This window comes from Littorina saxatilis, linkage group LG6 (assembly GCF_037325665.1).
Source record: "Littorina saxatilis isolate snail1 linkage group LG6, US_GU_Lsax_2.0, whole genome shotgun sequence".
Taxonomy (NCBI): Eukaryota; Metazoa; Mollusca; class Gastropoda; order Littorinimorpha; family Littorinidae; genus Littorina; species Littorina saxatilis.
In genome coordinates this window covers 22,707,528-22,720,709 of record NC_090250.1, presented here as the reverse complement: position 1 = coordinate 22,720,709, position 13,182 = coordinate 22,707,528, and the positions used below count along the sequence as shown (strand labels likewise).

At 41.2% G+C, this 13,182-nt stretch overlaps 1 protein-coding gene across 1 annotated transcript in view; it reads right to left on the bottom strand.

Annotated features, from left to right (window-relative positions):
• LOC138968772 (uncharacterized) overlaps positions 1 to 13,182 on the bottom strand; it is a 30,149-nt gene extending 16,967 nt beyond the window's left edge. The window contains exons 1-6 of the mRNA XM_070341415.1: positions 12,052 to 13,182; positions 4,135 to 4,226; positions 3,157 to 3,246; positions 1,594 to 1,693; positions 834 to 992; positions 113 to 251 (exon numbers count right to left, since the gene is read on the bottom strand). Coding sequence (XP_070197516.1) covers positions 113 to 251; positions 834 to 992; positions 1,594 to 1,693; positions 3,157 to 3,246; positions 4,135 to 4,226; positions 12,052 to 12,073 — 602 coding nt within the window. The 5' untranslated portion in view covers positions 12,074 to 13,182. The remainder of the gene's footprint in view (positions 1 to 112; positions 252 to 833; positions 993 to 1,593; positions 1,694 to 3,156; positions 3,247 to 4,134; positions 4,227 to 12,051) is intronic.

The following is a 13,182-nucleotide window of genomic DNA, read 5'->3' as shown; positions in this document are numbered from 1 at the left end:
TGATCACACCTCAACACCCTTGTTGCTGCTAGCTTTCCACTAAGAGGAAGCGACCCGAATTTGCCAGCAATAAATGTAGTAATGGAACAGAAAGGAGTGTTTGGATTGTTACCTGGAGTCGGTGAAGAGGATTGTTCCGTCGAGAGCGTGGTGCATGACACACTCTACCACCTGTTCATCCTCCTCCACCTGTTTCCACAGGCCGTACGGCCGCAGCACACGACACACGTACACCAGCGTTCTGCTCCCACCTGAAAACGTACACCAACAATCCTTGAATGCATGACTAAACCATGAACTATTATCTGCCATATGCAGCATGCACAATGGAAAGCCCCTTTTGATGAAGAACCTTTAACAACTGACGAAATCTACGTCTCAAACAGCAGTGAGTCTTAAAATAGAGCAGCGAGTCTTAAAATAGGGGTTACGAGATTCTTCTTCTTCTTGTCGTTTGCCTAGGTTACACTTGTGAGTCCAGCTCTGAGCTGAGACCCAGGCCTGGTGACACACATGAGATACACGTTCATTGACCTTTGAAAAGCCTCTTGCATACTGCAGAATTTGCCAGGCTTCCCGAGTTGCTATATATGAGCAAATGAACCACCCAAAAAGAACCAGAAATGGACTCCCTTCTTTTTAGAATACAATTTCTCAGATTTGTTTAGGTCTTAAAAGGGGTTCCCACTCTACTTTGCTTTCCAAGTCTTACCGCTTTCTTTTCTCCTATAACTTTTTTCCTTTCTAACAAGGTTGCTCTACTTCTGAATTTTAAAAAAAGAAGAAAAGTACATATCTCAGACACAGCATGGCAGGCCCTCTCTAAAACATACCTGTGCTGCATGGATTTAGCGTCAACTGTTTCAGGTGGGGCTGTCCAAGAACATGCACTGTGGCAAAATTGTCCGCAGAGTACCTTCCCTTGCCACTGGCATCGCGCAATCGGACGTAGACGGAGACCCGCTTGTCGCTGTTGGTGCTGAGGTTGAAGTCTGAAAAAATCAGTCGCAAACTTCAGTTATTTTTACTTTCTGTGAAAATCACACACAAGGTTCATTTTTATTTTAAGAAGGAATACAAGAAAAACAACATACACTGCGTTAGCGCTTCAACCTTAGAAAATGCAGACACATTGTATTATTTTTCCTTTTCTTTGTTGTTCCAGAATGTTACATTAGTACAGAAAGGTAAACAGACTAACATATGAATGAAAAGATAAGCACACAAATACACTCCCATTCAGCATAAGCTTGGGGCAAGTATTTGAAGAAAAGAGAGAGAGAGAGAGAGAGAGAGAGAGAGAGAGAGAGAGAGAGAGAGAGAGAGAGAGAGAGAGAGAGAGAGAGAGAGAGAGAGAGAGAGAGAGAGAGAGAGAGAGAGAGAGAGAGAGAGAGAGAGAGAGAGAGAGAGAATAGCTAAACATTAGTGGGGTAAATATGATTGATTTCACAAGAAGGAATGTGCAATTCTTTCACTGCGTTCATTAGCGAACAACTCCCACTTGCACTCGTGTTCTTATGTATATATGACGTTTTACTTTTAGGCAGATGTTTTTCGCTTTCAGAACAATTCTGTTAAGAATCAGATACTGACCAGCTACAAGCAGCTGTTTGGCGGGCAGTAACTTGGTGGTGAACGTCTTGACATCAGCTGGGTGCAGGTATGGTTCCAGTGACTGACCCACCAAGGACTCCTGTATGTGTTGAAAAATCACAGACACTGGTTAGGAAGATGACCCAATATTCAGAAACTGTGAGGAAGTATGCATCAACCATGAGTGTTTCTGATAAGAGGAGGTGGACAATTTCCACAACTAGCTTTGTAAAACATTGTGATAATACTCTAGTGCATCTCAATACACAGTCAGTGATTTCCTGTGTATTACTCTAGTGCATCTCAATGCACACTCAGTGATTTCCTGTGATCATACTCTAATGCATCTCAATGCACACTCAGTGATTTCCTGTGATCATACTCTAGTGCATCTCAATGCACATTCAGTGATTTCCTGTGATAGATTCTAGTGCATCTCAATGCACACTCAGTGATTTCCTGTGATATATTCTAATGCATCTCAATGCACACTCAGTGATTTCCTGTGATCATACTATATTGCATCCCAATGCATTCTCAGTGATTTCATTATTCTAGTGCATCTCAATGCACACTCAGTGATTTCCTGTGATCATACTCCAGTGCATCTCAATGCACACTCAGTGATTTCCTGTGATCATACTCCAGTGCATCTCAATGCACACTCAGTGATTTCCTGTGATCATACTCAAGTGCATCTCAATGCACACTCAGTTATTTCCTGTGATCATACTCTAATGCATCTCAATGCACACTCAGTGATTTCCTGTGATAGATTCTAGTGCATCTCAATGCACACTCAGTGATTTCCTGTGATCATACTCCAGTGCATCTCAATGCACACTCAGTGATTTCATTATTCTAGTGCATCTCAATGCACACTCAGTGATTTCCTGTGATCATACTCCAGTGCATCTCAATGCACACTCAGTGATTTCCTGTGATCATACTCTAGTGCATCTCAATGCACACTCAGTTATTTCCTGTGATCATACTCTAATGCATCTCAATGCACACTCAGTGATTTCCTGTGATCATACTCTAATGCATCTCAATGCACACTCAGTGATTTCCTGTGATCATACTCTAATGCATCTCAATGCACACTCAGTGATTTCCTGTGATCATACTCCAGTGCATCTCAATGCACACTCAGTGATTTCCTGTGATCATACTCCAGTGCATCTCAATGCACACTCAGTGATTTCCTGTGATCATACTCTAATGCATCTCAATGCACACTCAGTGATTTCCTGTGATAGATTCTAGTGCATCTCAATGCACACTCAGTGATTTCCTGTGATCATACTCTAGTGCAACTCAATGCACACTCAGTGATTTTCTGGCTCAAGGACCACAACACACAATTTTACAACCAATTGCATAGTTTGCATGAATGTACAATAAATAATCTGATGACTATTATCTGATGACTCTTAAACTGCAGATTTCTATCAGTATCATGAACCTTGAAAATATTTTAGCATGACAATGTCTAGCTTGAATCTGAGCTAAACTGACTTTCACTTGAATATATAATTATGAGAACAGCTGAACGCTAACCTGTCTGAGTCCCAGCAGTTGGGAGATTGTTTCCGAGACGTAGACCACCCTGCCTTCTGTGGATAGCATCAGCACAAAGCACTGCAGACCCTGCAATCAATCAATCAGTCAATCAATCAGTCAATCAACCAATCAATCTATTGGTATAACAATCCATCCGTCAATCAATCAGTCTCAATCAGTCAATCAATCAGTCAATCAATCAATCAATCAGTAAATCAATCAATCTATTGGTATAACAATCCATCCATCAATCAATCAGTCAATAAATCATCCATCAATCAATCAGTCAATGAATCATCCATCAATCAATCGGTCAATCAATCAATGAATCAACCAATCGAGCTGACAACAACGTGTTCAATCAGCACAACTGCATAACAACCCAAATAAACTTCTGTACACAAAAAAAGTCTTCCTGTATGAAAGCAGCATGAGCCTCTTCTAAAAAATGCCTAACTCAGAAACGAGAACAGAAGTTTTGCTTACGTAACCGTAACAACGATTTCCGGTGGTCTGAGAGTTTGTACTCTCTAACACATGATAGATACCCTTTCAGTAGCTAATTCCCCTGTAGTCTCACTGCAGAAATGCCTGACACTGAGTTAGGTATTTTTCTTACGAGCGTGACGAAATGTAATAATTCACAAATGAGAACAATGCAATTTGAGAATAAACGTTTCATTTTTACTTAGGCTAAAAACGGGAACTTGGAAGAACATACTTACTTATTTGTTTTTGATTTTTCTTCTTCTACAGTTCTACTAAAATATTTACGACACAAAGGAGAAATTGCGCAATACCAGAGATGTACATTAAAACTATTTTTAAATCTTTACAAAAACATCTAAGAAAAACATGTCAAACTTGAAAGATTAATTGCAGAAGTGCACTGTAACAGCTTGTCTGTTGCTTTTTCTTTAGGGGAGGGGGGAGGGGGGGGGTGGGGGTGGGTGTGTGTGTGTTTTGTTTACTCACCTCCTGAAGACTTTGGCAGAGATCTACGGAATCCAAAAACTCTGGTTTCCATCGGAAGTGCCTGCTGCTTTCTTGCTTCATGGTATTCATTGCTGAAACAAAATCATCACTTAACTCAAAGATCTTTATCAGATTCACAGCATTTTGGGCTGTTCTTCGGATGATGGATTATCACTTTTAAATGTTGCTCAAACCATCATAAAGAATTGATCAATTTTGTGCAGTACATGTACTTATGCAAACATGATGAGAACCTCATTACCTATACATGTACAGTGGAACTCCCCTTTTAAGACCTCCAGAAAACTAGGTCTTAAAATGGAGGTAAATTTACTGATGCTATGAACAGAAAATGTAAAAAATCAAGGTCTAAACAAGAGGAAGTCTTAAACTGGGGGGGTCTTAATCGTGGGGTTCCACTGTACAGGCGAACAACAAATCCAGCTGTGTCAAAATTACACTATCTCAGTCCACACATACTGCTCATCTACAAAGCTATTAAACTGTCAGCTTTGATTTTCACACAATCTGCTCCACTGTGGTTGTTCATACTACTCGCTGAATGTGACACACGTCATCTTTTTTATTTGGCACTTGAATTGTAATCACTCAAGGCAGGTGATTATCCAATAAAGTATAGCAAAAAACGAAAGAATAACAAGTGTCAAAACTCAACACTGAACAAAACTTGAACAAAACTTGAACAAACTGCGCAGGATGATTCACCAGAATTAGACTGGAAAAACACAACTGCGTGTAGCTTCTGTAATTATCTTGTTGCTTGAAAACGGAGAGATCGAGTGGAAGAAACAACCTGAGACAGACTGAGGGAAACTTCGAGCCGCAAGATTCTACATGAGCTAGAGAGATAAATAGAAAAAAGGACATCTTAATAGGAAGGCATGACATGTAAGAAGAGAATTTTAACACAAGAATAGCTGAGCAAGAACTAAAATGACGGTAAAGCCACCTCAAATTCAGAATGTACAAATGAGTTTTCCGAGAGCTTCATGCAGATTAGTAACACTGCCAAACAGCGAAGCGATACAGATCTTCAATGACATATCACATTTCAATCCTCTCTTTATTTTAGGGTCTGGCAGATCGAAATAGATCCTGCTCCAAATAAGTGGGATCAGACAGATCCTGTTTAGCAAAACGTGAACAGTTGAAATTGGTACATTATTGTATTAACATTCCAAATTAAGTGCTGAAAATTAAAAGGAGAGTAAAATTACACTTGAATAAACACAAATGTGCTACAATACAAATGGATGTTGAAACAGAAATTTATCCCAAGTACAACAAAGGAAACAGAAAGTGACGTGGAGTCAACATGAGCTAATTCCATTGTTGCTTGTGAATTTGCAATCACAAAAATACTATCTGTACAGGAAAACATGAAGAGAAAACAAGAACAACTGTGAAACTCAAAATTGAGTATACATCTTAATATGTATACCGGATCATGGTTCCAATATCATACAAATTTTACAAACACTGGTAGATCTATTGTAATAACCATTTAATGTTTTACTTTTCACTAAATCATTCGCAAATGTATAACCCTTTTTTTTTTTACTTGAAGCACTCATGACCCTCTGTGTTTTAAGACCAGTAACTTTAAAGATCAGAATGTAATTTCTGTTCATGGGCAATTTTTGGCACTTAAAAATACAAGTTAAGAAATAATGTGAGTATATAAAATTACAAGAGGCGAAGCCTTCAAGGCTCCCGTAAGAAATCCACAAACAGTAACACAAACTCATTCACTCCATCACACATACACACACACAGTAAGCATAGGGGACACGGTGCAAGAGTGGGAGACACTAGATCTAGATCTGTCTTCTTCTTCTTCGTTCGTGGGCTGAAACTCCCACGTACACTCGTGTTTTTTGCATGAGTGGAATTTTACGTGTACGACCGTTTTTTACCCCGCCATTTAGGCAGCCATACGCCGTTTTCGGAGGAATCTAGATCTGTCTGTCTGTAGCCTTTACTACGGGGACACGCCTGCCGAGATCGATACTGCGCTAGCGGCTTTCGACAGCACTTCGTCGCGCACACACTGGAAACACGCTGTGCAGATCAACCTGTAGGAAATCTGCTTTGGTATCTTCTTTATTTATTTTTCTGGAGCTACGAAACCGAACAATGAGAAATCGTCTTCCCCGAATCGGCGAACTGCAGCACGGTGAGAACTGTATCTATACCACAATCCTTCACGCGATCTGACCTAACCTTGACCCCTGACCTGGTCTACATACCACACACGACACAAACCAGTTTCCTGTTTTTACCCCCCCCCCCCCCCCCCCCCAAAAAAAAAAAAAAAACACCACCCATTTTCTTTGGATACACACTTTAACTGCATACGTGCCGACGAAATGTTGATCATTTTGCTTCAATACTTTGAAGCTGTTGCTTGGATAATAACCAGGTAAAATGAGTATTTCGGTGTTTAGTCAAATGTTAAAGTTTCTACCACAGACATACACACATACATACGCACGCACAGACAGACAAAGTTACGATCGCATAGGCTACACTTTTGTGAGCCAAAAATGAACGAATTAAGAATGAACTTTTGGTTAAGAATAGATCAGATTGAGCTTGTCTTCATGTTTTCATTGTCATTATATTTCTGACATCCGCAAGATATCAGAATCATTTTTCTGTTTCCTTCTTTTACAGATAAAAGATATTATTTGTTTGCAATGATTAATGGATGCATGCATATGTCTCAATAATTACTTCAATTCCACCCCATTCCAAAGTAACCTAGAGTACTGGTGGCGCTGCATACCAAACGTATATTTAACTGTGTATATGTTCATGTGTTTCCCCCTCATTATTAATTAAACTCTCAACCAAAGACGTTAGCCCCCAGGAAAGAGAACTCTGTAGCAAATCTTGCTGCGATCGCTTCCCTTGGGTACATAACTGCAGCTGCTATGTGAAAATTAAATCAACTGCTGCCTGGAGTGCATCAGATTTTTTTCAATCAAACAAAATTTAGATGATGACAGATCATTTTTCTCCTTTGTATTATACATTACTGATTCATTTTCATTACTTAGCAGTAATCAATAATTCAAAAGGATAAATAGAACAATTCATACCCGAAAGTGTATTTTAAGTACAACAAAAACGCCCACAAAAAAAACAGACACTGCACACATTACACATCAAAAGCAACAGTTCCAAGGATATTCAGTGTCACTTTCATAACTTTACAAAGGGAAAAATTCCAGGAGCAACACTGCTATAATACAATTTAGTCCACATAAACTGTGGACTTTAAGTTTAACTTCAGGGCACATTCCTTCCACAAGTTCTGAGTCTTAATCTTCTGCTCTAAACCTTCTCACATGAACAGTCATGAGATACATCAGTTAAAAAGCATAGTCCCTCCCGCGTGAATGATTCAGCTCACTATTTGAGTATCTCTGAACTGGCCTGGCTGTTAATTGGATACAGTGGAACCCCCCTTTTAAGACCCCCCCAATTTAAGACTCCCTCCTTTTTAAGACTACGTTTTCTCAGAATATCTTTTCACAACCTCTGTTAAATTTACACCCATTTTAAGACTCCCTCCTTTTCAAGACCTGATTTTCTCGGATTTTTAGAGGTCTTAATATGGAGACTCCGCTGTAATGCCATCCCTCCACATGGACACACAACACAAACCAACAGCTTGACTGCTTTATATACCGTAAAGTACCTTGTAAGTGCCCACCCCCCCTGTGCACAAATTCCGACCCAAAGTAGGGGGTGGGCGCTTACTAGGTACTACACCCTATGCACGAGCAGTTTTCAGTAAGAATTGTGATCTTTGATCACTTCGTAATCATATCTTCTTTCTTTTTTCATATTCCATTATTTTTCTTGTTCGTATTGTCATTAGAAGAGCTTGGGGAGACAAATGTCGTCGCATCCTTTTCTTGTCTGCAGAGGTGCCGCTGTCGGCCACACTGTGTCTCTGTTTCCCTTGAACAAGGCGTAAGTCTTCTGGATATGGGGCAGCAGTCTATTTTACTTGGCCAAAGACTGTTTTCAGCACACACAGAGAGAGAGAGAGAGAGAGAGAGAGAGAGAGAGAGAGAGAGAGAGAGAGAGAGAGAGAGAGAGAGAGAGAGAGAGGAGATCAGAGAGAGAGATCAGAGAGAGAGAGAGATCAGAGAGAGAGAGAGAGATCAGAGAGAGAGAGAGATCAGAGAGAGAGAGAGAGAGATAAATCAGAGAGAGAGAGAGATCAGAGAGAGAGAGAGAGAGAGAGAGAGAGAGAGAGAGAGAGATCAGAGAGAGAGAGAGATCAGAGAGAGAGATCAGAGAGAGATCTTCTGATCTTCTGATCTGACGTCTCGACCGCCATGTAACTTTCGCTTCTTCTTTTCCTTTCCGGCCTGGTGACGTAACAGGGTATCGCGATTCTCTCGCCATTCTCGTATCCTTTTTCTATCTACCCCAAACTTGCTGTTTGCGACACATTTCCATTGGCGTTATTTTCCAAATAGTCAAGAGCTGACAGCTTAAATGCAACGGTGTATGATTTGATCAGCGGTATCTTGTAATCATTGACTTCAGGCGTTTAGATCCAAGGCGTGCAGACACACGTGATAGGGTTTGCAAGAAAGGGAAATCATTCACAAAACTAGCAGATCAAGTGCGGAATTTTTATTTTCTCTGATTTCAATGGTGTAAAGTGGGGGGTGGGCGCTTACAAGGTACTATACCCTATGCACGGTTTTGGATTAAAAGTGGGGGGTGGGCGCTTACTCGATACTGGGCGCTTACAAGGTACTTTACGGTACATGTGCACAATGGGATTTTTTGTATGACTTAAATTTCCCAGAAAGACACTGTACTGGCTTCTAAGAAATGTATTAATACAAAAAATTGCACTTAGCACAGGAAACAATCGATCAAAGAGTTGATTTCTTTCTTTCTTTATTTGGTGTTTAACGTCGTTTTCAACCGTTCAAGTTTATATCGCGACAGGGGGAAAGGGGGGGGGGGGATGGGATAGAGCCACTTCTTAATTGTTTCTTGTTCACAAAAGCTCTAAGTCTAATCAAAAAATTGCTCCAGGGGCTTGCAACGTAGTACAATATATGACCTTACTGGGAGAATGCAAGTTTCCAGTACAAAGGACTTAACATTTCTTACATACTGCTTGACTAAAATCTTTACAAACATTGACTATATTCTATACAAGAAACACTTAACAAGGGTAAAAGGAGAAACAGAATCCGTTAGTCGCCTCATCCACGGCATGATTTGTTTTTCCTAGACAGAGAAAAGATGCACTGTATAAGAGCACATGGCAAGAACAAATGGGTTTTTTCTTTCTGACTGAAATTTAAGGCTAGTGCCCTCAGCATACAACAGAATGTTTTACAAACTTTTAGAACTTAATGTTATCAGTAAATTCTAGACTGTAAGAAGTAAGGTCACCATGCCCAACCAGCCTGTTAATAATAGTACTAGTAGGGTAACAGCATTATAGCTGGGGTCACATGAATGTGGTCATGACCTTCTTTTCCTTTTTTGGGTGGGGAGGCGGGGAAGGGGGGGGGAGAGAATAAGATAGAAAGGAGCCTGAATGTGTGGAAAAGTTATGAAAAGCAAACAGTTGAACAACAAGTTGTAGAACTTCATTATGTAAATCGGTCAATGCTATTCAACACGTCATGTCTGACCAGTGTTTGCAGGGGAGCACTGGCATAACTGAGTCAAATGATATGACTCTTTATGAGACCAAAAAGGTCACTTAAGGTCAGATTTAGCAACTAATGTTATCACTATCAGTCAATTCTGTTTAACAAGGTCATGCCAGACCAGTGGCAGTAGGGTAGCAGTGGCATAACTGGGTGGAATGAATGAGGTCATGACCTTTCTGCACCCTAGTTCAGAACCATCTGGCCAAATAACAGATCTATGGATCTGCAGTGATTCAATTTTTTTTTTAAAGTAATAGCACCTGACAAAGAAAATGTCACCTTTGTTGTCTGAAACTTTTGACCTCTCGTTAGCAAAATAAAGTGGAACTGGAACCCCCCCTTTTTGGACCCAAGTTTTCCAAATGTTCGGTTTATAATCTATACACACCTTCCTTTTAACTTTAAGACCTGATTTTATCAGATCTTTAGAGGTCTTAAATGGGGGATGACACTGTAATCCGGCTGTTATCCCTGGGAAAAGTGTGTGCATAGTTATTGTATCCCAGGCCTCGGTCTTCGATCAATAACACATATGATTTTGTGATCTGACACATTAATTGGTCTGACCCCTGAACAACAGACCATCAATAGTTTTGACACGAAAAGGAAGTTTATTGACAATGAATTTTCCAAAGTGGACATAGCCAGGAATCTTAGACCTTTACATATTTTTAATCCAGGTCCAACCGACCTATTGAAGTCTTAACGAATGACGTCTCACAACGTGCGTGGTCGTCCTTGGCGGTCAAGAAAGCCGCCACGATCATTGCGCAGACGATACTTCTAGACCGCCAATATTTTTTGTGCGCATCACGTGCTCCACATAAATCGGCCAGAAAGGAAGCAATTGGGAAACCTGGATTGCCTTCTAAGGTTGGGAACAACACCTCAGTTGGTAGAGCACTGGACTTGTGATCAGAAGGCCGCAGGTTTGAATCCCGACAGGGACGGACACGGGTCAACTTTATGTGCAAACTCGGAGACAGTATGCATGTCCCACTCCCGTGTCACCACAGTGGCACGTAAAAGACCCCGGCCATAAGTATAGGTGGCTGATTACACCTAAACACCTACACATCTGGGTAGTGCGACTCTTGTTGCTGCTAGCTTAATTTCCACTGGGAGGAAGTGACCCAAATTTCCCAGCATTGGATATAAAATATAAAATAAAAAATAAATAAAATAAACACTGGGGCAGGTACTTGTACTTGTACTTGTTAGATGTTTGAGGCCAATTAGGCCTGTTCATCCTTCTGTGGTCGTTTTCGTAGTAACTTTAGCAACTTTGGCATGCATGGTGGGATCAGCCTAGTTACTAGCTAGTTACTAGTAGCACTCAGGATCAAACACAGAGGGGAGATCTTTCCAGTGGGCGTCCAACCTGGCCTTAAAGGCATTCACAGATGGTGCAGTCACGACCTGGTCTGGCAGGCTATTCCACGTGTTCACAACCCTCTCGCTGAAGAAGTTGCCTCGGACATTGAGTCTGTAGCGGGGCTTGCTTAGCTTCAGGGTACTGCCTCGGGTGTCTCTACCAGCGAAGAAAGATTTTTGGTGTTGGACTAGTTACTCTTTTTCGAAAACTACGTTCAAACCCTGAGACACAGTATACATTTTTGCAACGGCTGAGCAATGTCTATATCAATCTATGTTAAGTATAAGTTACAAATAGGTTACTTTAAAATGAAACTTACTTATTTCACCGAAATGCTTTAGGGGTGACAGATCTGGCAATATCTATACTCTTAAGTCTAAGATAGACGCATGACATTTAATGATTACTCAAGTTACTGTAATGCAATCACACATTTATGATGAAATGTGATGTCATAAACAACAGTCATACAAAACATCTTGAAGATATTATACTACATATATTATAGAAAAAAACAAAAATGAGCTCTCAGGATTATACCCAAACTTCACATGAGCAGAAACATGAACGTAGCCTACTTAGTGACTAAGATATATACACGCACTCAACGTTGAAGATGTTACACGTGTATAATAGAAACAAAATAAAAATGAGCTGACAGGATTATACCCAAACTTCACATGAATAGAACACAAACTTAGTTGAGTTGAGTTGACTCTGAACACAACAAACCAGTTACCAAGAAGTAAACGCACTCAACCAGGCTTTGAAAACTATTAAATGTACAGAGCTAAATTAACACCACTTGAAACTTACCAGGTTTGTTTTGTGTGTTCATGTGTCAGTGTGTTTGTGTACACAGCAGATCCGTGTCACTGTCACAACCACCCTGAAGATGACAACCGAAATTGAACGAATGCGTAGGTTGGTTGGAAACCCACACTTCTGTCACTGACAAGCCTGGGTGCGGCTATTTTTGTAGGCAAAAGCACATCCGAGTATCACATTACTGCCAGACGTCTTCCCGTCCCTGCGCGGTACCCACACTCTAGCTGCCATGTCATGCCAGCTTCACCAGACACGTGTGTTGGGGTGCAGACAGCTGCAGAGAGAGACAAGAATGTCACCTAACGCCAGCGTGTGTAGTTGTCTTGTGTCACCGTGTGTTTTCAGCGCTGTGCATTCCGTCGTCCCCGACACCGCGATATCACGGGGTCTCATTTTGCTTGTTCGTACTCATTCCGTCCCTTCCTCTTCATCTGCCAGGCCTCAGAAATCGTAGATCGAAGGAACCGACAGTCACCTTGCAATAGCCGTCAAATCGCACACAACACAAGCCTGAGAAATGTATTTTTAAAGCTTAGCCGCAAGCCTGTCAGACAGACTGACACTTCGGCCGAATGATGGCCTTCAGCTCCTCACTTCAAAAAATCCGTCTGCCACTGCGCATTGCTGCTTCTGTACCGGTAACACACGATGGAAAAGGACAGAAGCTACCAGTCTCACCTCCAGCCTACACACATGAAACACTAGAACCACCGTCAACCGCCTACAGTCATTTTTCCCGAAGAGAACAGTCGGCCATCGTTCGAACAACGAGTGAGTGCCATGTCTTGCAATCAGGTCACAAGCGAGCAAGGAACAGCAGACGAGCGCAGCGCGTGTTTTGGCCTCGTGTGGCTTGTCTCGCTTTCTGCACGGCGCTGATATCTGTGTCAAGGACAGGCTGGTCTAAATTTGGGCGCCCAGTGACCTCATTCAGGGCAAAGGGTTCAACGGAAAAAGAAATTCGGCCAGAACAGGATCCGCGTCTTTGTTCGTCCGTTGACGACGGTTGACTAGATTGCATGCCTACATGTACATTTCTTGCGAACAAATTAACGTGCTCCTCTTTCTCTGAGTTGCAGCAAAACATAAAAGCAATACATGTAACTAGCGTAGACTTTA